The sequence below is a fragment of the Mustela erminea genome, chromosome 5 (genome assembly GCF_009829155.1).
Source record: "Mustela erminea isolate mMusErm1 chromosome 5, mMusErm1.Pri, whole genome shotgun sequence".
NCBI classification, from domain to species: domain Eukaryota; kingdom Metazoa; phylum Chordata; class Mammalia; order Carnivora; family Mustelidae; genus Mustela; species Mustela erminea.
Window position 1 is genome coordinate 132,554,973 of NC_045618.1, and position 23,410 is coordinate 132,578,382.

General features: G+C 47.3%; 3 protein-coding genes across 6 annotated transcripts in view; 2 read left to right on the plus strand and 1 right to left on the minus strand.

Moving 5' to 3' along the window:
* LTBP2 (latent transforming growth factor beta binding protein 2) overlaps positions 1-3,242 on the plus strand; it is a 101,933-nt gene extending 98,691 nt beyond the window's left edge. For both annotated transcript variants that reach the window (XM_032344930.1, XM_032344931.1), the window contains one exon: positions 353-3,242. In XM_032344930.1, the coding sequence (XP_032200821.1) occupies positions 353-498 (146 nt within the window). In that variant the 3' untranslated portion in view covers positions 499-3,242. The remainder of the gene's footprint in view (positions 1-352) is intronic.
* A 3,216-nt stretch (positions 3,243-6,458) lies between these two features.
* On the minus strand, positions 6,459-8,304 carry ISCA2 (iron-sulfur cluster assembly 2). 2 transcript variants are annotated; one of them, XM_032344935.1, is made up of 4 exons: positions 8,193-8,304; positions 7,886-7,991; positions 7,648-7,763; positions 6,459-7,235 (listed from the first exon to the last, which is right to left on the minus strand). In XM_032344935.1, the coding sequence occupies exons 1-4, from the start codon at positions 8,261-8,263 to the stop codon at positions 7,061-7,063; spliced, it is 468 nt and encodes a 155-aa protein (XP_032200826.1). In that variant the 5' UTR covers positions 8,264-8,304; the 3' UTR covers positions 6,459-7,060. The 2 variants fall into 2 exon arrangements, with proteins under 2 accessions (XP_032200826.1, XP_032200827.1); XM_032344936.1 differs by having other exon boundaries at positions 7,886-7,988; positions 8,193-8,298.
* A 361-nt stretch (positions 8,305-8,665) lies between these two features.
* On the plus strand, positions 8,666-16,760 carry NPC2 (NPC intracellular cholesterol transporter 2). Of its 2 annotated transcripts, XM_032344934.1 has the most exons (5): positions 8,666-8,810; positions 12,229-12,336; positions 13,446-13,618; positions 15,962-16,062; positions 16,446-16,760. In XM_032344934.1, exons 1-4 carry the CDS (start codon positions 8,729-8,731, stop codon positions 16,046-16,048), a joined length of 450 nt encoding a protein of 149 aa, XP_032200825.1. In that variant the 5' UTR covers positions 8,666-8,728; the 3' UTR covers positions 16,049-16,062; positions 16,446-16,760. The 2 variants fall into 2 exon arrangements, with proteins under 2 accessions (XP_032200825.1, XP_032200824.1); XM_032344933.1 differs by having other exon boundaries at positions 15,962-16,760.
* The last annotated feature ends 6,650 nt before the right edge of the window (positions 16,761-23,410 follow it).

Consider the following 23,410-nt stretch of genomic DNA (forward strand, 5'->3'; position numbering starts at 1 on the left):
AAATAGAGCCTGAACTTAGGGTAGTTGGAAAATCCACTGCTGCCCCCTAGTGGGCCGTCCTGGAGCCAGGCCAGGTGGGAACCGTGCCAAAGGAAGGTCTCCTGCTGGGTTTAGAAAATCCTTTCCATGGAGATTCCTAGGCAGAAGAAAGGTGCAGGAGACATGGTCACTCTGAGGCACAGGATGGGTTCACTACCACCAGCTGTGTGTCTCTGAGAAGCTTCGTCTTGAGCAGTGACTTCAGCTTCTGGTTGCCACATGTAGGATTCCACCGCAGGGCAGAGGCTCAGTGCCCACAGCAGCAGAGGCACCTGGGCTCCCTACAGTGCTCTCTTCCCTCCCTTCCTCTTAGATGTGAATGAATGTGATGACCTGAACGGGCCTGCTGCACTCTGTGCCCACGGTCACTGCGAGAACACCGAGGGCTCCTACCGCTGCCACTGTGCTCCAGGTTACGTGGCCGAGGCAGGCCCCCCACACTGCACTGCCAAGGAGTAGCAGTGAGGGGTCAGTGTGGACAGCTACCTGGAAATGGGCCCCAGCCACGGGCAGGGGCCTGGAGGAGGCTTTCCTAGCTGGGAAGACATCATGAAGAAGCAGGCAGAAGGCCCTGCACGCCAGCTCCCAGCCAGACCTGCCTGCTTTTCAACTCTCCCAGCTTAGGCCCTGGCTGTGAGCTTCCATCACTGCCTTCATGCCACCATGCCCTTGCTTGGCTCAAACACCACCAAATGCTTTAATGCTTCAGCCACTGGCCATGAGGATCAGCGTATCATCTGTTCTGGCCTTGCTGTGGGATGCTTACCAAAGGATGGCCCTCATCCACCCCCTCAAGCTCTGAAAACATGCAAGGTCGTTTGGACTCCTACTGCAGACACCCTTTCCCAGTCACCATCTACATAACATCCTGATGATTCCACAGCTGGGTCAGAGGTCACATCTGCCCGGGTATGGTCCTTCAGGATCTCTTGAGCAAAAAAGGATTGGCGGAAGTTTGGGGCATGACTCCAAGTCCTCCTCCCAAAAACCGTTCACCTCAGTCAAGCTCGTCTGGGCTAGACTGTGCCACATCTCCATCCTGTTAGCAGTGCTGTGGCCCCGGGCAGGGGCAGAAAATCCCCTCATCTAAGAGGAGCAAGACTGAAACTAGCTTGCTGAGTGGAAGAGACACAGATGAAGGGGAGCACGGAGACTGAGAAAGCAGCAAGAGAGCAATACGGAAAATATGGGGAGGTGATAAGAAAGGGGGAGCCAAGGCTTTCCACAAGGCTAAAGAGAATGTTCGGCTGCTTTGGGTAAGCACTCCCAGTCTACCCAGGACAGCTGCTGTGCACCACAGCAAGGCTGCCACAGGACGGGGCCCATCTCCGATGACCTGTATTAAATACACACTGCTTCTTACATGACACAAATCTCTCCTGGGCTCTCCTTTGTGGGTACCTGTTTGAGGTACTAAAAATAAAGGGGTCTATTCTCTGGCTCGTGAAATACAGTGCAGTCTTGTTTAGGGGAAGCCAGATTCCCCACGTCGTTTCTTCTCTCTACTCAGAAGCCCTTGCTGTCTTTCTCTCAACAATGGGAAGGCAGGTTGGCATTCCTCTCAGTGGACAAGTAGAGACCCACTCCATCCTTGGCCAGCTAGAAGTTGAGAACCACGGTGGAATAAAGAAAGGTACATTTGGGCTCCTGTTTTTGTTTTTATTTCATATGAAACTAAATTTCTTTACTATGCTGACTAAGTCTAAATGTTAGACACAAGGATGGGCCTATGCTTTTGCCGGCTCTGCCAAGAGCCTCTGATTGGGATCCAATGGGAAAAGGTTCTTTATTCTTCTAAGACAAGGAAAGTTCTGCCTTTGCATTTGTCTGATGAAAGGCAATGTAAGTCAACAAGACCCCATGTGCCTGAAGACACGGAGATGAATGCTATTTTCTTAATTTAATCTGTACTGTCCTACTGCTGCTCTCATTGTCGGCCATCCCATAGTAACTTATTGAATGCTTGTTATGTGCCAGGCACTCTACTGAGTGCTGACCACAAATTTCATTTAATCATCCAGCAATTCCACTTACTATTTTTATTCCCAATGTATAGATGAGTAAATTGAGACACACAGCGTTTAAACAATTTGATCTATGTCGCTGTACTAGTTGAGATGTTTTCAGCAGACAAAAATACATCGTTACACATTCCTAACAAAAGAAATGTGAGTTAAAACCACACCTGAGACACTTTTTAAAGGCTGTCAGATTGGCAAACATCAGAAGTTTGCTAAGACTCCTAGTTGGCAAGCTTCTGGTGAAAGAGAGACTCACATACGCAGCTGACAGGGCCTTAAAAGGACGCAACTTCTGAAGAGGGTAATATGGCAATGTCTTTCAAAATTACAGAAGCACTTACTCTGACCCTTCTAGGAATTTAACCTTCAGATATAGTCTCACCAAATGTGAAATTACACATGTAAGAGGTTATTTATTATAGCATTACTTGTAACAGCAAAAGATCAGAAACAATCAGTTGCTACAGGGGCCTAAAAATGAAAGAAAAAAAAATTGCCCTAAATGTCCTGATAAGAAATCCAAACAGACTAAGCGGGGAAAGGCTGTAGAGCAGAGTAGACCGTGTGCTGCTATTTGTCTAAAGAAAGGGGAAAGACACCTGGGTATCTGCTGACCTCCTCCTCGCCACTCCGCCTCACACCCCACGGTTCAGAGAACTTCTTAGCACCCTTCCATATATGCGCTGGCGCTGCGCCGCCCCCCAGCCCTCACCTTCCTGCTCACCCTTCCGGAAAATCTTCATGCACATACACGTATTTCTTTGTATCAAAAACGTAAGTAGCATCCTATGCATGCTGTTCTGCACTTTGTTTTCACTTAATCCAGACTTGCACATAAAGAACTGTCTCATTCTATGTTATAATTGTATATTATTCCATTGAACAGATAAATCATAATTTATTTAATCAATCCCCTACTGATGGACATTTCCATTGTTTCCCCTCTCTTGCTATTATAAGTAATGCCATAATGAATATTCTTGTGTATATGTTATTTCACATTATATCAATGGGATTATACCTATAGGGTAAATTCTTAGAAACAACAGTGGTTTGTGGGGAGGGTGGCAGGGTGGATAGGTACAGGATTGGGAGACTTTTCACTGTATCCCCTTTTGCGTCTTTTTGAATTTTGTACCATGTGTATTACCTTTCCAAAAAAATAAAATATTTTTAAATACAGCTTTGGCCATAGACTGCTTAAATGCTCCCTTCTTCATGTATTTATCTGACAATTAAAGCCACATAATTATTTCCAAACTTCTTAAAGCAAACTTTCTTTAAATAGCCCTGTAGCATTTCTGTGGAGAAAGGGCAAAGGGATTTTTTTAAAAGAGCAATCAGAAACACCACTGCTAGAGACCTAGAAAAGCAGAGGAGTTTCCCGCCTTTGAGACAAACATTCAAAACCATAACTATGTTGCAGGGGACAATGCTGGGTCCCAGGCACTACCAGCGGCATCTATCCGCTCTCGGCCAGCACTGAAGGCGGACTACGCCACACAATCAGTGCTGCCTGCTTCTCTATATACACTCAATGCTGTATAAAAGGAGACTGAATTAACAGGTTTCAACTCTTAGAAGTTAAAAAAGTTAGAAAGTTCTTGGACACCTACTTTAGTAGCCCTTCCTAATCTCTCCTAAGCCTGTTTTGTCCTAATCCCTTGTAATCTGTGGCCATTCCCACACAAAGAAACTAAGGATGGGTGGGCCACCTACAGCTCCCACACGGCTAGTCACTAGCAACCACATAACTGAAGAGTTTGATTCCACCACAAGGTAAGACCTGGATGTTGACTGAGAGGCCCGCGCCTTTTGAGCCACCAACATAAAGCAGATAGACAATAGGGGCACTTGGGTGGCTCAATCGGTTAAGCATCTGCCCTCCGCTTGGGTCATGATCTCGAGGTCCTGGAATGGAGCCCTGCCTCAGGCTCTCTACTCAGTGGGGAGTCTGGTTCTCCCTTTCCTTCTGCCTTGCCCCCTACTAGTGCTCTCCCTCTCTCTCTCAAATAAAGAAATAAAATCCTTAAAAAAAAAAAAAGGGGAGGGGGGTCACACCTGGGTGGCTCAGTGGGTTAAAGCCTCTGCCCTGGGCTCAGGTCATGATCCCAGGGTCCTGGGATTGCCCCACATCAGGCTCCCTGCTGGGGGGGGGGGGGGGGAGCCGGGTTCCTCCTCTCTCTCTCTGCCTGCCTCTCTGCCAACTGGTGATCTCTGTCTGTCAAAGGGATACGTAGTATCTTAAAAAAAAAAAAAAAAAAATACGCTGGAGCATCTGGGAGGCTCAATCGGTCGAGTATCTGCCTTCAGCTCAGGTCGTGATCCTGGAATCCCAGGATCCAGCTCAGCCCAACACTGGGCTCCATGCTCAGTGCGGGGTCTGCTTCTACCCCTTCCCCTGCTCCTTCTCTCTCTCAAATTAAAAAAAAAAAAAAAAAAAGGCATATTCACAACATAAAGCAGATGCAGGGCTCCCTTACTTCTACTTCTTGCATCATATCTTAGTAGGGCAAAGGCAGGGTATGATACCCCCAAACACTCTCTAACTAACTTGCATAAATAAAACCAATTCTGCAACAATAAGGCCTTTCTCCTTGAAAGTAATGGGGAAACAAAATAATCTTCCAATGGATACCAGAAGAGTATGAAGTTTTCCTAAATGAATTTGCACAGCAGTCAAAATTTGTGAAAATATCTGCTGGTCTTGACCAGAAAGAGGGCACCTGATCATAAAGGGCCTTCAAAAGACCCTAAACCTATTTTACTAAGCTTACTATTTATTCCAAGCAAATTGCCCACTATCCCCTTGATGCTATTATTTCTCTATGCTCTCTGCTGTTAAAATTTCTACATCATCCTACTCCAATGGAAGCTTTTTATTACTACTTCGGATTTTCTCATGATGCTTTCTAGTGTGATAAAGTAAGGTGATTTCTCCCAAACCCACCCTTTCTAAAACACAGAATCCCAATTCTCCCCCATTAATAGCAGGTACTTAGATATAGGCATTCAAAGGGACTCTGTTCCTATCTAAGTGACCATTGCAATTTAATGGTTTATTTAGCAACTAAAGCATTTAAGCTCCTGCTCTGCATGAGTTTTAAAATCACAAAATCATGGGGCACCTGGCTGGCTCAGTCAGTAAAGCATGTAACTCTTGATCTCAGGGTCATGAGTTCAAGCCCCACGCTGAGTATTGAGCTTATTTTAAAAAATAAATAAAAATAAAGTGCACTCTTTAAAACGATATGTTCCAACATTGAAAAGGTAGCAAAATCTCTTTTTAAAGAGGATGAAAAGACTTAGTCTGAGCTGAAAATCTAATTAGGCCCAGGTATGGGCAGCAACTTTAAATGTCTTAGTAAACTTAAACAGACGTTCCCGGGATATGCTCTTTTCTACCTCCTCCCATGGAAATCCGCAAAGGTCAGGTTTCTGAGTGTCCCTTCCTTCCTCTTTGTACACACTGTACACACAACAGCTTGCTTTCTCTAAATCCTAGGTTTTCCCATATTGAAAATATAAGTACCCAAGCTTCATCTTGTCTCTAAAATCTACATTTCCCTTTTTAATGGTAAATTCTTTTGCTGAATGACCTTAATTCCAATCCAGTCCAGAAATGCAAGTTTTTGTTGTAATGAACTTTTAGGCTATTGAGGAAAACAAGAGTTTAACCAATAATTTTTCCAGAAGCAATTGGTTGTGGTTTCCCCACATGAGCATTAATAAACCATTTGTCATGGTGGTGGTATTTCTGTCTTTTTTTTAGTTGTCTGTCCATGAAGTTCTGGGTCCCCCAGCACTGTCACACACTTACAGCAACAATTTCTAGCTCTGTAGCCTAATTAAGTGCCATACCCAAACAAGTACTTTGAAATTCATTGGAATTTGTGGCTTCAAGAGCTTTTCTTTCAGCAACCCTAACATAAAGTTGCCAGGTTTAACCAAAAAAAATGCACAATGCCCAGTTAAATTTGAATTTCAGATAAACAACAAGTAATTTTTAGTGTATGTCTCATAAAATAATTGGGACACACTTACAATAAAAATCATTTATTTGAAATTCAAATTTAACTGGGCATCCTGCATTTTATCTGGTAATCCAACCTGAAAGAAAATCCCTAACCATCCATTATCTTTACCAACAAGGGGACCCCTTCCTGCTATGCATGAGACCAAAGACATTTTACACCATAAGTAGAGCAACATGTCCTAAAAAGACTCAGTCACTGAATAATCACAGAATCTTGAAATGTCTGTGTGAGTACAGAGTATGAGGCCTATTTTTTAAATGATTCAGGTTATTAGTGGGGCTTAGATCTAAGTTTCCTGGGTGATGGACTACTGGTTTTGTGAATCCAGAAGACCTGCGAGTAAGAGAGGAAAATGTATCTACCCTAACAAATGGGAAGCAGGAATGGGCAGCACAGAAAATAAGGATGTAGGAGGAAAAGGGAAAAAAAAAAAAAAAGAAAGAAAGAAAGAAAAAGAAGGTGTCACTAGCACATTCTGGAAGAGTGAGATGAAAAAGAGAAATTTCCGTTTGCTTTTCTCATCCTTTCTTGCCTAGTAACCAGTGTTCAAGCTACCCAATCTGTGACCCTGATCCAGAACACAAGGAATAAGTAACTAAGGACTTTCTTCAGAATGGAGCTTTTATACATAGCTACACACCTGTGTACAAGCACCTGAGAAGTGACTCCAAATTTTGGAACCTTGGAGGCTCTACAGATTATAGCGGGCAGATTTCAACCAGTTAGTATATTTTAGATCACAGCACCTAGAGGCTTGGCCTTAGAAATGTGTGAGTGAAAAACAGATCAAGAGTAAAAGCTTCATATTCTGAAAATAACAGTGGCAAAACACAACACTCCTGGACTGAGGAAAATAAAACTGAGAGAAGGACATGATTGGAAGGAAACCTCTAGAATTCTACTAATCCTAGGTTCCTCAAGTTGGTACAAGTGGCAGCAATCTCTGGGTCACCTGTCATCACATCAAAGTTTGATAGAGAAGGATGAGCCACAGGAGCAGCCTTGCTGAGCTTGAGGATTGTTCAACACTTGAAATGAGCTTCGGATCAGTTCTTGGCTGAAGTCCACCTGGGCCCCTTTCACGAAGGCCAAGCTATCAGAGTCAACCACCACTCTCGCCCCGCCCTGTTCAAACACCCTGAAAAAGACAGAAGGAAGACATTAAGGACTATCATAAACACCAAAACCATAATACCCGCTGAGCCCTGGGGTGCATATCCCGTTTTTCCAAAACAGGAGAAACATTCCTTATTACCTCTAACAAGTGCTGCTTTTCTCTGAGGCAGAAAAGGTCAAAGGAATGAATACTGGTAAAGGTTTAGGGATTTAGGCCTGGAATCCAGTCCAGCCTGACTATGCTAAGGACCCACGCAGGCCAACTTCCCTCCTCTAATATAGTAATTCTGAATCATGACAACAAGTCCTCACTGTATTCCCACTGCGTGAGAAGGATGGTGTTGGGCGTTCATAGCAAACCTTTTAAATTCGAAACAAACGTGCACTTTTATCCCTCCCACACATTCTCTGAGGACCCACCCCTTCCTTCTTGCCTGTCGTCGGGGTTGATAACTGTATCCAGGGAAAATTTGTACTGGAATCCTGAGCATCCACCTCCCTCCACCTCCAGCCTTAGGAATTCCGACCCTTCGGTGATTTCCAGAAGTCTCTGAAATGCAAAAACGGGGATCAAGAATGCCCGGCAAGAGGTGGCAGAAGGGTGGGCCAAGGGGAAGTCCGCGCACTCCTGGCCCTCGCCCGGGCACCGCCGCCCCGCGTCCGACCTCCTACCTGGACGCAGCTGGCGGTGAGGTGGATCTGCCCTTCGCCGGCCTCGGCGCTGGAGGACGACGCTTCCCGACGAGCCTGAGGTCCTCGAGAGGCCGCGAGGAGCCTGCTGCACATGGGAGGAGGATGAGCCCGGGAGCAGAGGGGCACCTGGTCACTTCTACCTGGACAGCCTCCCGGCAACCCTGACGACCTCCACCTGGACAGCCTCACGCTAAGCCCTCGCCTCCCCCGCAGGCCTTCGTTCCCCCCTTAGTCCTGGAGGCGCAGAACCTAACACCCTTCCCAGGTGCCTTTGTAGGCTTGGTACCTGCCCCTTGCCCAGGGAGTGACCGCTCTCAGCGCCGCGGCCGTTAGGGACAGCCCGCGGACGGCAGCCATCTTCCTCCACAAACCCCGCCCCCCGCGTCGCCCCAATCCTTTTCTCCACCTGGGCCTTCGGAGGCGGGACCCACAGAGACCCTGCCCCCGAGCGCACCTATTGGGTGGTGCTGGAAGAGAAGAGATTTGATTGGCTAGAAATGCTACCATTTACGGAAGCGAAGGCGCACCAACAAAATCCAGAGGCGCGTCTGTGCGAGGCGGCGGCGGGGCGGAGATGGATCCAAGCCTGCGGAGCCACGGAGCCGCGGAGCGGACCAGATGGGCGGAGATAGCCGGCGTCTGGGCGGGACCGAGGCAAGCTCGGCTCTCCGGGCCGGGGGGCGGGGCGCGGGCAGGACCCGCCCTGGATGCTGGTGATGAGTGGCCTGACCAGGCTCCTCCCCCGGCCCGCCCCGGCAGGTTTATCTTGTGACTGGGACGATCCCCTCTTCCTTCCTCGCGCTTGGAACCTGTTTAGCTGCGATGCGTTTCTTGGTCGCCGCGTTCCTGCTCCTGGCGCTCGGCGCCTCCGCCCTGGCGGAGCCGGTGCATTTCAAGGACTGCGGTGAGCCCCAACCTGCCCAAGATTCCCGCGCCCTCTCGGGAACCCCGCGCCGAGACCCCCCCGGCTAGGTTGGGCGGGTCCCGCCGACGGCCAGGCTCAGCTGCTGGAGTGGGCCGGGGTCGGGGAGAAGCTGCGGGCGGCGAAACCTAACGGCAGACAACTTTGTCTCTTTCCTGAGACGCGTGGTTGGGGTCCCTGAACACCACCTGGAGCTGGGCCTTTTGCTGAAGTTTCCTAAAAAGTTTGTAGGGCAAACCACTGGAGATCCCGGTGCTGCGCGGGGCGTGAGCGGTGGGGCGCAGAACTTTGTGTACGCCTCGTATCTTGGATGACCTCTCCCTCCTCACGCCGCTTGCTTTTATATTTTTAATTTCCCTTTTGCTGACAAGTCAAAAGCCAATTCTCCTTTTCATAATTTGCTCCATTGCCGCTTCCCTTGGGCTATATAATTTTGTGATTCTTAATCACTGTTTCCTCCTGTACGTAAAACTCGTGTTGCTGGTCACAGCTTGTGACACATAACCCACTCTTTTCTCTGTGATAGGGATCTTTTTTGGGAAATACAAGTGGGGAGGGGCGGGTACTAAATAGTCAAGTCTATGGAATTCTTTGTTCGAGCAGAACTTTCCAGAAGTGAAAAGGTGGGATGGTAAGTGAAAGAAGACATTTTATAGAATCTGTGAGCTGGAAGGAAGCTTGGAGATCCTGGAGTCAATTCTTGAACTCCAGAGATGTCGGGTAACTTACCCAAAGTCACCCAGCAGAGTGGGAATGAGACTAAGTTTGATCCTTTGTATCTAGTGCCCAGGTAATAGTAACTGCTCAGTATATATGTGTTGAAAAAGTAAATGAGGGAATAGATAGTCTCCACTGTATCATCGAAATTTATGTTGAGGCAAACACAAAGTTGGGCTAGGGGACAGGATTGATGAAAGAGTAAAGACTCCAGGCCTCTTAATACTTAACAAATGCTGTTCCACTGAACTACAGGCACTTGAAAGATGCTATTATCGCCTCAAATTACTGCCTTTCCCTCCATTAAACTTAGTGGCCAAATTTGGATGAAGATGTTATATTAACTTTATTAACTCATTCAGCCCTCAGGATCTGTTTTACAGATGAGGAATCAGGCACATGGAGTAACTTACCAAGTTCTTACAGCTAGTAAGCTGTAGGAAATTAGTGGGTGTTTGTGAACCACTTTGGGTTTCAGTGGTAACATTAAATTAACATTAAAAACAACAACTATGGAAACCAAATCCAGATACTGTTCTGCTCATTTGAAAAAAGCAGCTGTACACCTATGGCAAGAACTTCTTAAGGGAAGGATGGTTTCAGTTACAGATTTTCAATTGACTTCTGAATTGGGAAATAACAGTGTAAAAACGTCAGTGCCCACATCAAAGGGTTTTCAAGTGCTGCTTTACCACTGACCCTTCCCCCTGGAGTGGTATTTCCTCAAGTAAGCAATGTAGCCAAGCAAATTGGTTTTGCTATTTTTGCCGATTAGGACTGAGCAGTTTGTTCTGTGGACATTGAAAATCCAAGCACCTCTTGCCAGTAAAAGTGGATGAAGGAGCTCCAAGTACTGCGCTTTCCTCGGGTCCTCCTAGAACATGTGACCCACTCTGGAAAGAAGCAGGTAGAAGTGGACATTGAAAGCTCTAGCATAAGCACTGATCTTCAATGGGTTGTTGATTCAAGTTCCGGATATCTGTTTTCCTGTCTGTAGAAGATAAGAGGACACAGTGAGTGGAAGACAGTGCTTGCAGAAGAGAGTTCTTGCAGGTGTATTTTGAGAACTTTGCTCATGATGGAGAAGCAAGCTGGGGATGAGGGACTGCAAGTTATTATTTACAGACCTCCCTGGAGCAGTGTTGGTCAGTTTGATGAAACTGTCCCAGCCAAGAGCAGGCACAGGCTGAGAAGACCAAGACCTTCGACATGAGCTTCTCTTTTCATATCCGATGGGCTGAGCAAACCTGGTGACTGCAAAGGAGAGGCCCACTTTTTGTGTCAAAAAGAAACTTGCTAACCCACCCAGGCGCAGCTATTCTAGATTAAATTCGAGGACCAAATCCCGATGAGATGGTAAATGAACACCTACATAGCGCTCCTACGTTGCAAACACTTACCTAAGAGCTCTAAGTGTGTTAGCTCACTTACCCTATGAGGCAGTCACTGTTAACTTTCCCCCAGAGGGGTGAAGTATCTTGTTTTGAGGTTTTGCAGTAAGTCCTGGAGCCTGTGAGCTTGCAAACCCAGGTGTCAGTCCCAGAGCCTATCTCTCAGCCTTGATGGCTGAATGGCAGAGCTTAAGCCTTCCTGGTGGGAGGTGGGACGGGTAGGGTGTTTCGGTGGTGCCTGGCTGGCTCAGTTGGTTGGGCGTCTGCCTTCAGCTTGGGTCTTGATCCCAGGGTCCTGGGAATGGAGCCTCAGCAGGAAGCCTGCTTCTCCCTCTCCCTCTGCCTGCCTTTCCCCATGGTTGTGCGTGCTCGCTCGCGCGCTCTCTCTGGCAAACAAAATCTCTTCAGAAAAAACAAAAAAGCTTTCCTTGGTGTAGATGGTGTTAACAGGCAGTTTGCTTGCTTTCTCTCCATTCAGCTGTCCAGTTTCAGGGGCCTGGATCAGACAGTGGGATTTTGAAAGATTTTACTGAACCCATTTAGGGCAAGGATTTATTGGGAACAAATAGCACTTTTGTCTTTGCTGAGACTGCAGAGATACACGGTGTGTCCCAGAGACGCTTATTTTGAAGAACGCGTGTTTCCGAAGTGGAGTATACGCTTGTATACTGCAGATGCATTCTTAAGATTGCTTTCACTGGTAGGGGTATACAAAGCTCGGTGACCACCAATTTGGAGCGAAACCTGGACAGGATCAGAAGAACATGGGTGGGGGGCTAGTTCAGGAGCAGCCAGTCTCCATGGCAGCCCTGAGCCCTGAGCCATCACTTATGCCATAAGTATGCTGCTTTAAATCCTGGCTGGTTCAGTCGTTAAGCATCTGCCTTGGGCTCAGGTTCCTGCGACCCCCTCTCCCCCCCACATTGCCCTGCTCAGTGGGAAGCCTGCCTCTCCCTGTCTCCCTCCCCCCGCTTGTGTTCCCTTTCTCGCTGTCTCTCTCTCTCTTTGTGTCAAATAAATAAATAAAATCTTTTATAAAAAATTTTAAAAAATAAATCCTGCATGGGAATGGAAGGAGGGGTGGGGATGACTTTCCCTGGTGTAGCCCTCCCAAGAAGATAGAGAGCAGGGCGGCGGCCTTTTTATACTTACCCGATTTTCTTCATTTCCCCTTCAGCCATCAAATATGAAGAGTTTCCCAGAGAGCAGGGCACATTTCCATTAAGTAGAGGACAGCATAGGTGGTTTATTTTCCCTCCTATTCTAATTCATTTTTTCTTTTTGTTTAACAGGTTCTGGGGTTGGCGTTATAAAGGAACTGAATGTGAACCCATGCCCCACCCAGCCCTGCAAACTGCACAAAGGCCAGTCTTACAGTGTCAATGTCACCTTCACCAGTAGTGAGTAAAAGTGGCTGTTGCCTTCAAGTTTATCTTAAAGCCTAACAAGTCTCAAGTATTGGAATGAACGCGGGATGTGGGGCAGAGGCATTGCAGTCAGGACGTCCGTGACCTCCCTTCCTGCCTGTGCAAAGCTCAGACTTACCTTCTTACGGGAATTCACTGGGGACCCAAGAAAAAAAAATCTAAGCTTCATTTCTAGAAAGGGCATCTACTTTGAATCCTTTCCTCACTTTCTGTCCTGTGGAACTAGATGGGACAGTCTAATAAGAAATCTCAATGTGCCTGTCATCTTCTGTTCCTCAGCCTAAAGACAGCTCTAAATCCTAGAGTTGTTACCCTGCCCCCTCTATTGTCCCAAACCAAAAATGTGCTTTGTAAACAAGAGTAATGCCCAATCCAGAAAGAAAGAAAGAAAGAAAGAGAGAGAAACAGAGCCAGTACTCTGGATCTCCAGGATAACCTAACAGCTAGTTAGTTGCCCTAATTTTATTGTATTTATTCTTCTATCTGCCCATCTTATGATATAGAGGTTAGAGGGAGAGCAAGAAATATACCTCTTCTTTCTAATCTTAGCCAGTTTCTAAAGGGTTCTCTCTTCCTGTTACAGCCCATGGCATTTCTGTGGAGCTCCCTTTCCATTTTGTTCTTAATTTTCTAATGGAATCCCGCGGGCAGGGCATTTGAGAATCCAGAGACCAGTCTTCTAAAACTCCATAAGATACCCTGTACACTTGACAGAAGCTGATATAATTAACAAAGTTCACTGCCAAAAACCTCCGTGACTTTGTTGGATAAGGTTATTCACGTAGCTCTGATTCCCCCAAGAAACCGGAAGACCATTAAGAGCAAGGTGGGAGTGAGAGCAAAGAAAACAACTGTCTTGGTTGCTTTTTTTGTTTTGTTTTTAGCGTGAACACTTAGTCTGTAGCATTCACAGAGGTATTAGGCATAACCACAAAGAGAAATAGACCCCAGGAATGAAGAAATACAGACTTGATGATTTGTTCTCCTCACAATGCCGTTGCTTGGGACCGTATCTTAATTTTTTCCTTAGGGTTTTGAAATAGGCCGTTCCTTTTACTATCTAATTCTCTTGTTCCTCTTAGATATTCTGTCTCAAAGTAGCAAAGCTGTGGTGCATGGCATCGTGTTGGGCGTCCCAGTTCCCTTTCCCATTCCTGAGGCTGATGGTTGTAAGAGTGGAATCAACTGCCCCATCCAAAAAGACAAGACCTACAGCTACCTGAATAAACTGCCCGTGAAGAATGAGTACCCCTCCGTAAGTGACCTTGTCGTTTGGGATGCCGAAGGCCTGTGACTAGATGAGAACTCTGAGGGGAGAGGAAGAGAAGCTTGGGGTCGGGGTCCTTCATCTGTCTGTGATGCAGCACAGAAGCTCGGGGGGTGAGGAAATGAGTGGGAGTCTTAGGAATCCTGAGGTAAGGCAGATCCTCTTCACCACGGCCCTCTGTTCTTTGTCGCCTCCTGACGCCATTTTGATACGCAGTGTCTGCCTCCATCCCCTGACCACACTTCGCTGAGCAATATTACATCGGCTTTATGAGTGAAGAAATTTGAGCCTCCAGTGTTAAGCAGTAGGAACAGAGTCCACTCTGCTCAGAAACATTACATCTCGATCTAGAGCCAGGCCTTGTGACCCCCAAAACCTAGGCACTGTTAAAAGATTGTAGGCAGGGGTGCCTGGGTGGCTCAGTGGGTTAAAGCCTCTGCCTTCGGCTCAGGTCACGATCTTAGGGTCCTGGGATCGAGCCCTGCATTGGGTTCTCTGCTCAGCAGGGAGCCTGCTTCCCCCTCCCTCTCTGCCTGCTTATGATCTCTGTCTGTCAGATAAATAAATAAATAAAATCTTTAAAAAAAAAAAAAGATTGTAGGCAGATACCAAATAGTTCAAGATGCCAAGTTATCAGAAAGTCCTGGTTTCTCCACTAATCTCTTAAGAGAACAGTAGTCTCCCAGCTCCATAATAGAAAGGTCACTTTCTCCACACACTTCTTTCTCCCCTGCATCGGTCTCCAGCCCCTACCTTGCCCTCTGACTCACCCTGCTATACCTGCTTCTTTTCCTTCCAGACACTTATGAGGCAGAACCTGTTGGAATGGGCGTGTGTTTAAGATAGGAATCCTGATGGGCAGCCCTGTCAGGACCCCTCTCACTCCTGAGAGCTTTTCCTGTATCTTCCCTTACTAAACCTCTATGGCTTTACTCACCAAAAAAAAGGAATCCTGATAAGAATGAAGGAAGTAAAGGGATTCCTGTTTTCCATAAAGGAAAACAAGCTGCATTTTTTTTGGAAAGGAAATCAAGGAGAACCCAGCAGCAGCCTAGCCATTTATTTTTTAGGAGTGGCAAGTCATTGAAGAACATTGCAAAGAGATTCTAATAGCGGGTATCTGTGTTTGTGGAATGTCAGAGACCCTACAGGTCAAGAACAGGTCTGTAGATTCATTTGCAGAGTATCTGTTAAATCACTGGCATTTCTGAGTCTCTGGTCCCTTACATGGAGTGTCTGATTAGGGCCTGCCACCTCATAGGCATTTTGTATATGGTAGTTATTGTTAAGTGAATAACATTTCATTTGAAAAAAGGCTTAAACTATGTTAATTTAGGCATTAAGTGAAACAGTAGTTAATGTGTTCTAGTCTTAAAAAACAAGTTTCCAGAAGCCAGGTTTCCTGGTCACTCGTGTTGTAAAGAAACGTACAAATTAGAGGTAATAACTAATAACAGGTAAGCAATTATCTACATAAGAAGGGACTGGAAAATTATCAGAGATTTATTAAGAATTAGAAGGGACAGGGGCACCTGGGTGGCTCCGTGGGTTAAAGCCTCTCCCTTCGGCTCAGGTCATGATCCCAGGGTCCTGGGATCAAGCTCCACATCAGGCTCTCTGCTCAGTGGGGAGCCTGCTTCCCTTCTTCTCTCTCTCTGCCTACTTTTGATCTCTGTCAAATAAATAAATTAAATCTTCAAAAAACAATTAGAAGGGGCAGTCCATACTATACAAATCAAAGCAGAGATTTCTAATGAGGTGTGTTATTATAAAAAAAAAAAATGTTCAAGTTACAACTGAAGCTATTTTGCTACAAAGCGTTACTGTTCCAGAAATTATTCATATTGTTCTAAACTTCTTCTGACATCCTTTGTGTGTTGACATCTTCAGTACCAGTAACAAGGTATTTTGTTATGCCTACGAATGGGACATTCTGCTCTCTGCTCCTAATTGGTTATGCTTGGAAAGAGCTGGCTTGGACTGCCAAATCTATAAGAAATTGTTTAAATGTAAAATTACCTCCCTCGCAAGGCTTTGTCATGTACCGTTCATCTCAGAGGGACAAGAACGCTTTAGGAATTAAATCCCACGAGTCAGGGAGGTGAGCGTGTGGCACCACTAACAGTGAATCACACGTGGGACTTGGTTTGCTCGTGTGAGCTCAAGTGCACCGGCCGCGCCCACATCCCAGGCAGCCCTCCTGAGGGCGTGATTCAAGAAGAGAGAGCTGAGGAATTAGGCAGTTTGTTACTAGGAGTCATAGTTAAACCTGTTCTGGATTGAGGCGACGTCCTGCTTTCATTTTTCCCAATTCTTTTTCTCTTTCTCCAGATCAAACTGGTGGTGCAGTGGGAGCTCCTGGGCGACAAAGGCCAGCATCTCTTCTGCTGGGAAATCCCAGTGCAGATCGAAGGCTAGACCTGCTGCTGCCAGTATGTCCGTCGGGGGGGTGAGAGAGCACAGGAGAAATCCTGTCTAACCTAGATCAGTGCCATAAGATGAAAGGAATTTCCATACCACTGTGTTATGCCTCTCAGCCTCCAAAGGGTTCCAGACCCCCTTTCCTGAGAGCTCTGAACTATTGCCCTTGTAGTATCTTTTGTGAAGGGGTAGGGGAGAGATGAGAGAAGGAGGGGTTTAGGCATGGCTTGAATTGTCTTCAGTGTTTCTTGCTGTTAGGAGAAGGAGGGTCCAGCAGTGAGGACCCGAGTGAGGCTGTGTAGGGCTGTGGGATAACTTGCCCTCGGGTTATGGGCCCTGGCAGCAGAGGGTGGGTTCCAGACCTCTCCCACCTCCTGAGATATCACATCTTCAGGTTCCTCGACTCCAAGTGCCTCCTTGAGTTCAGCGCATTGGGCCAGCGCCTCAACTCCGCCGCTGGATGACAGTGACTTGCTGTCCGGCGGTGCCCAGCCTCTCGGTGGAGGGGAGGTGCTCTGCCACACAAACTCCCCTGTCTATGGTGATCTCCTGTCTCCTTTTCTGTCTTAGGTGGTTTTCATTAAACGCAGCACTTGATAGCAGATGTTTGATTTTTTTTTTTTTTTTAACAACACTAACTTGTGGCTTCCTGATGCCCCTGGAAATGTCCTTTTGAAGTAAATAAAACTTGGCAGTCTTGTCTTCTGCATGTTGGTGGTGGTCACCTGTTTCTTTCAGAGTGTTTTCCCCCAGATCTGCGGAAGGCAGACACCCGGTCCCATGGTCCCACAGTGCAGTAGACACAGGACACATTCCGTCACTGCCCTTTCTTCCCTCTTCGCCCAGTTAGACTTGGCCTATCTGTTTTGGACAAAACAACATGATAGTTTTGCTTTATTTTGCACACTCGACACCACCAGATGTGCTTGAGAGAAGCGGTGAAAGCAAACACCACCTAGTTCAGTGATAACATGTGAAAGGTCAAGGGAACTCAGCGGGGGGCAGGGAGCAGAGAGCAAGAGGTTGCAGGTTGGCACGAAGCGTAGTAGTCTTTTGGGAGCCATAACCGTGAGGAAAGCCTAGAAGCTTAAAAATGAAAGGGGCAGTTGTGGCAGATAACAGCCAAGTTAATGAAATCTTGGTGTTTATTGCTTTTGAAGTGCAAGTATAATCATGGGGCGTGTATTTCACTGCCTGTTTTAATCAGTGTACTGTCCATCACCGTTTAGCAGTCACAGGTGCGACAGCCCTATTCATGAATGAGTTGGGGAATGTGGACCTTGAAAGGCCATCCCTTTTAGATTGGGGTGCCTAGGCAGCAAGTAAGTCATGTGGTCCAGTTCAATTCATCCCACTAACTTCGCTAGAACCTTGGATTTCCTTGGCTTGTGAGTTTCCCAGGAAAACCACCAGGGGACAGGCACAGATCAGGAATAAAATTAGCAGCAGCCAAGACTTACTAGTTAATTCCCAGAACCATTCAGCCACTGTCTTCTTTACTGAGACACTTTGCGTATCCTCTCAAGTTGTGTCCAGGGAGTCAGCCCACTTGTGGGTGTTGCCAGGATGGGCCCTAGGTCTGTCAGACCCGGACGACTCTGGAGGTAGGTAACTGCTTTGGGTTCTGGCTTCAGACAGCTGGTAGTTGGATCCTGTCTTCACCAATTCATAGGACTACCAGGGCAGTCTGCAAATCCCTTAACCTCTCTGTGCTTCTGTTGCCTCATCTGTTAAAGAGGTCTAATGGTATACCTATATATAGGTATAATGAACACCAGGGCTACAGCACCTAAACGGGTTGATTCATGGAAAACGCTTAGAATGTCCCCCCGGCCCATGGTGCATACTTGGTAGATGTTAGCAATGATTCTAGGAGGTAGATCTTGTTTCTCACCTAGAAACAGCAGGAAAAATCCGAAGGTTCAATCTGATGTGCGTTGATAGATCACCTCCAAAAAAATGAGCTCTTCCTCTGCATGGAACTTACTGAGATGCCTGGAAAAAGCTCAGTTCTCATGTGTGCCCGCTCTCTCTCTGCTCCCAGAACACTGCTTCTGTCACCGAGCGCACTCGAAGCTCACAGCGGCCCACCCTGTGTTCCATCTCGTGCCCTCACATGTTTAAAGAAGACAGAAGAAAAATAGCGCAGCTAGCGCCCATCCTTCAGGCAGAGCAGGAAGGTGATGCAACAGCTTATGAACTGTTTACCAGCCACTGTGAGGCTAAACGGAGCCTGCCCTGTGAGCTGGGGAGCGCTCCCGTGGGGGGATTAGTTTGAAAGGTCGTCTTCTGTACAGACGGTTCATAAGCGCCCCCTGAGTCATTAAAGCATTGAGAAGCACTGAACCTTGGGCCACCTAAAAAAGGTCACGCTCTTTCCAATGACGGTCTCCTACTTTTCCAGTCCACTGAGCAAGCTGTGGAGGCTCAGACACAGCTCCTCTCTTGCATGAATTCCAGGCCAGAACAATCCCAGACTCCGGTCATTAAAAAAGCCTGCTCACAAAGGAACAGGAACCCGGTATCTAGTATCTCCAGTTTGGGAGAGGGTTAGGTGGGAGGGCTGACATTCGGTCAGATCTGGAAGTAATGAAAAGCAATAAGCATGGAGTAATTTCCAAGCTTGTATGTTTGGTTTTAAAATCTTAGTTGATTTTTAAAAAAGAAACAAGATTGATCTTAATCATGCCTTGCAAAGGCTGATGTAAATCCATTCTCTGAGAAAACCCACAGATGTAGGAAAAGTGGCTTGACCTGGGTGAGGTCCAGGCCAAGGGAAGATGATCTAGGATTAGCCATTCGTGTCTGAGAATCCAAAAAGCAAATATTGCCGAAATGACTGGGTTGCTTACTGAGGATAATTATTTAATAACACAGTTGGAAGTCTGGGGGTGAAATGGTTGGTATGAGGTCAAGGTCAGGGTACATAAGAGCACTGACACAGGAAAGGGTTATGTGCGAGATACGTCACTGAGGTGACCGTCATCTTGAACAAGTGTTTCTCCCAAGGGCCCTTTGGAAGGAGACAACTGGAAACGGAGCTTGGAAGATTTAAAAGCCTGGGGTATCCCATTGAGAGAGAGAGAGAGAGAGAGAGAGTGTGTGTGTGTGTGTGTGTGTGTGTGTGGGGAATGGGAGGGGCACTGTTGTGTGACCTGAGATAGAAGGTGGCACTGGCTCTCCACAGATACTGCCTAACAGCATCCTTAGAAGAGTTGAGTCATTTTGGGTGATTGTGTCTTTTTCTGTGAAGAGAATCCCCTGGCCCATCCCTCAGATTCCAAACTGAAGCCTATTCACTTACAGCTGTCAGTTGACTAGCAACTAAACGGTCTGGGTGTTGGTTGCCATGGAAACCGCTAAAAGGCCCATTGCTATGGGAATCTACCATGCTCTCCAAACCAGGGGTTTGGTTTCTAAAAAGGAGTGGCGGGCACGGGAGAGGGTGGAGCCTAGGAGACGGGGCTGCAGAGGGTTAGAAGGTGCGGGAAGAAGAGGAGGAAAGTGAGTGAGGCTGGCCAGCTCCTCACCATCAGGACAGAAAAGCAGTGACTTCGAGCACTTTCTGCAGGCCTCCCCACCTGTTCTCTCTGTGTCTCCCCCTGGTAGCCACATAGCACATGTGGTCGCTACCCCAAGAGGTGAGGAAGGGCATGAGACCTTGGGGCGGACCTAGCATGACCCTCATCTGCAGGAGCTCTGGCAGGGAAGGTCTTGGCTCCTCGCCGCATGGCAGGCCCTTCTTCACGCCTCCCATGTCCCAGATGAGCAGCCAGCAGGTGAAAGGAGCTTAGCTCTGGCTGCCGGTGGGCCAGGCCGATAAGGAGCCTGGCAGACAAAATGGATGGCTGCTGGCCTTGACTGTGACAGGGGTGCCAGGGGTTCCAGCGAGGAAGCAGATGGTCGGCCAGCAAGAGCAGCGTCTGATGTCAACACCTGAGAAACGCACTGCTCTGCTCTCTGCCCCCTACCCATGCCCACAGGCCTCTATCACAGAAGGTACCGCAGATGGAGCAGAAACGAGGCTTGACAGTCTCAGAGGATGTACACAACAGTCGTTAAGATTTTTTGAGTTTTGCAATCGAGGGAAATTACTGACGGTGTTGGCACTAAGATGACCCATTCAGAGACAAAGAGAAAAGAGCCTAGGGGCTCTGCCAGTAAGTACTGGTAACATGTGGTATATAAACTGAAAGGATTGGGCTAGTCTCTAATCATACCTGTGAGAGTGAGGAACCTCCCTAGAGTCCAGAGAAGCTCAGGACTGAGACTAGGACCACGACATTTGACTTAGAAGACATCTCAGACATGTTTGGCCCAGGGGACTTTCCTCTGCTTCTCCAGGACTCCGAGATGCCTGGTCTTGATTATTTTTTTCCCCTAATCTTACCTTCTGCCTGGAGCTGTGGGTCTCTGTCCCTCCCAGGGAGCTTTCGAGTCTAGGAGGCTGGCACCCGAGACGGGGAGAGGCAGGGGGGCACCCAGCACATGCACTGCTCCAAGGAACAATCGAGCATTTCCCCCAGGATCTGTGAGGAGATTTTCACTTTGGGAATATGGCTGTCTACAGATTTCTGTAACATTTAAAATTGTACATCCAAGCTGAGTTTATACCCCACCTCCAACTCTTCCCCGTTGACTGACTTTGGTTAAGTTATTTAACCTCTGAAGGCCTCCCTTTCCACAGCTGTAAAGTAGGCTAAGAATACCTGTCTCGGAGCCGTTCTGTCGATGACCTGAGGTGGTGTCTGCAAAGGGCTCGTGCAGTGCCCATCCCTAATAAGTACCTGATTATTATTATACTCCCAGATCAGAAAAGAAGGTTGCAGCCATGGAAACTGCTCAATGGCCTAGAATCCTAGGCATTTGCCATGGATTTGTCCTCCAAATTTAATTCCAGGTGCCATTCAAGACAAATGTCCCCTCTGCTGGTCCTCCCTGTGGTTTGGCTTCATTAAGGCAGACTCTAATCCTCTCTCTTTAGGACGCTTAACCACATTCTTTTTCAAGAATAATTTTCATCTGTCAGCTTACCTTCCTAACTAGACTGTCAACATCTTGAGAACAGAGACTGCCCTTTCACTTTTCAGTAAATGCCCCAAACTCAGCACTCAGCGGTCTTTTAGTGAATTTTTAAAATACAGGAAAACGTCATGATTCTTTCATTTTGCATCTGACCATTTAGTTCTATCATAGCTTTGGTCTACAAATGGGGAAAAATGGAGAAGAGGAACGGTTGATTTGATGGCCTTCTCCTGAAGAAGGCACAACAGGGCCCCATCCTGGGTGGGTCGCTCCAGACTCCAGGACTCTGGCTCACATCTTGTAGAAGCCTCTGTCACATGCATCCAAGACTCACTGACAGCACTAGCCTGTCTCCAAGCTGCAGGCTCCCTGGCCCTGGGTTCAGGAGGAAGTGGCTTTCCCTCCCTGTCTGGCTTCTGTCTGTCTTCAGTTCAGTTCAGCAAACCTCCTGACTGCTCCTGGCTCCTGTCTGGGTCATGGCTCTGTAGATGCACGTTGTATCAGCTTGCTTCTGGAAGGGCAAGAGAAAGCTGATCTGGCTTATCCAGCTCTTCTCCCTTCTCTGGTAGAGGCTAAATCCCGGCAGCCTCTGGCAGATCCCACCCCTCCCCTTGGCTTCCCACCAGAGCTTGCCCTTGCTTTCTCAGAGGAACAAGGCCCAAACAGCTAAGGGAGCATCTCCCAGACCGTGGCTGCTGAAAACCATCTTCTCGCAAGGTGGGTCAAGCAAAGTGCTGGGGTAGGGAATAAGGCAGTGGGAATGAATACAGGAGAAAAGCCTCTTTGCCACGTGACCTTGGATGAATCATTTAGCCTTTTTTAGTTGAATATCTCACCGAGGTGGTACAGGAACAAATGGAAATGATGGGTGTGCACACGGTAGCTTGGAAATACAAAAGTTACTCATACTCAGAATAATATCATAGGCTCATGGGGAGGACCAGCGATTCATCCTTTGGATTTTCCTGCTGAAGGATGAGCTCGACACACCCACAGAAAAACCCACAAGAAACACAAAGACCTGGATTTGATCACTATAAGAACAAGTTTAAGATTTGGCCACCAAACAGATGTTTAATGCAGTTGGCTCTCCCGTAATGTTTGCTTAGTCCTGAGGGCATAGAAGGCTTAGGCAACCTCTCACTCTGTCACCCTGATCACCACGTAGTCTGGTTGAGTTTATAGGGACAGGACAGCGTGCTGTCCCTCAGCCAACACTTCCCGAGCCCCAGTTTTATGCCTGGCACGGTGATTGGCCCTGGGGACAAAAGAAAGAGTAAGGCAAGGTCCCTGCCTTCAAGAAGCTCAGAGTCTGTGGGAGAGGCAAGCAGCCAACCATCACAGATACAGTGGCACAGTGCCAGTCACAGGGCGGAATGCCATGGCAACCAGAAGGAAGAGCCATGGGGGCAATTTGGTTGGGAGCCAGGCCGGAAGCACTTGGACCCTCGGTCATCGCTCCGCCATCCTTCTCTCATTCATTCAACAAACATGGCCTCACCCTTCGTCTTCTGAGATTGGGGGGAATATTTATTGTAGTGAATTGACCTCCTCATGAACTGCTGGTTAATTTGTTTTTACTTAAATTTCCTCCTACTTCATTGACCTTGGAACTAAGTAACACATTTGGTTATATTCTGACCATGCACCCAGGATTTTAGAACTCTGGTCACCACTCCCCAACCTACCTGACCCACTTCTCCTTTCTCTACCCACTCGGGCCACACTGGTCTCCTTTCTGTTCCTCACACCAGCTGTGCTGCCTTCCCTCAGTCACGGGATTCTTACACAGGCCGGTCCCCCTGCCCCGAATGCTCCTCCCACTTGGTTAGCATTCAGATAGGAACCCCTGCTCATCCTCTGCATTTCCGGAAGGGAAGCCTTCCCGGACCACCTCCCCCAGATCAGATCAAGGGCTTTGCTCTCCATCCCCAGAGCCCTGGGCTCTCTCCCCTCGTGGCACAATTCAGAATTACATACTGCAATTCTTCGCTTCTTTAATTAAATATCTGTCCCTCTGGGGCAGAGAATATTTCTAGTTTCCTCATCACCATAATCCCAGTGTCTGAAAGAGCTCTCAGTCCAAGGAGCAGGTGGCCAATAAATATTTTTTGAATGAGTTCATAGAATGATAAATGGCTTTTTAGCCACTTTCTGCCTCGGGCATAAATTTGGTTGAGTGTCCCAAAATCTAAACCAAATAGCAAATATACAAACACAAAAGCCTAGGGACCAGAACCCAATAGGGAGCCTCCCATGAAAGAGGCACAAAAAGAAAGCAAGTTCAGGATGGAATGGCCCAGAACTAAGAGGCTCCAAGCTTGTAGAAATGGG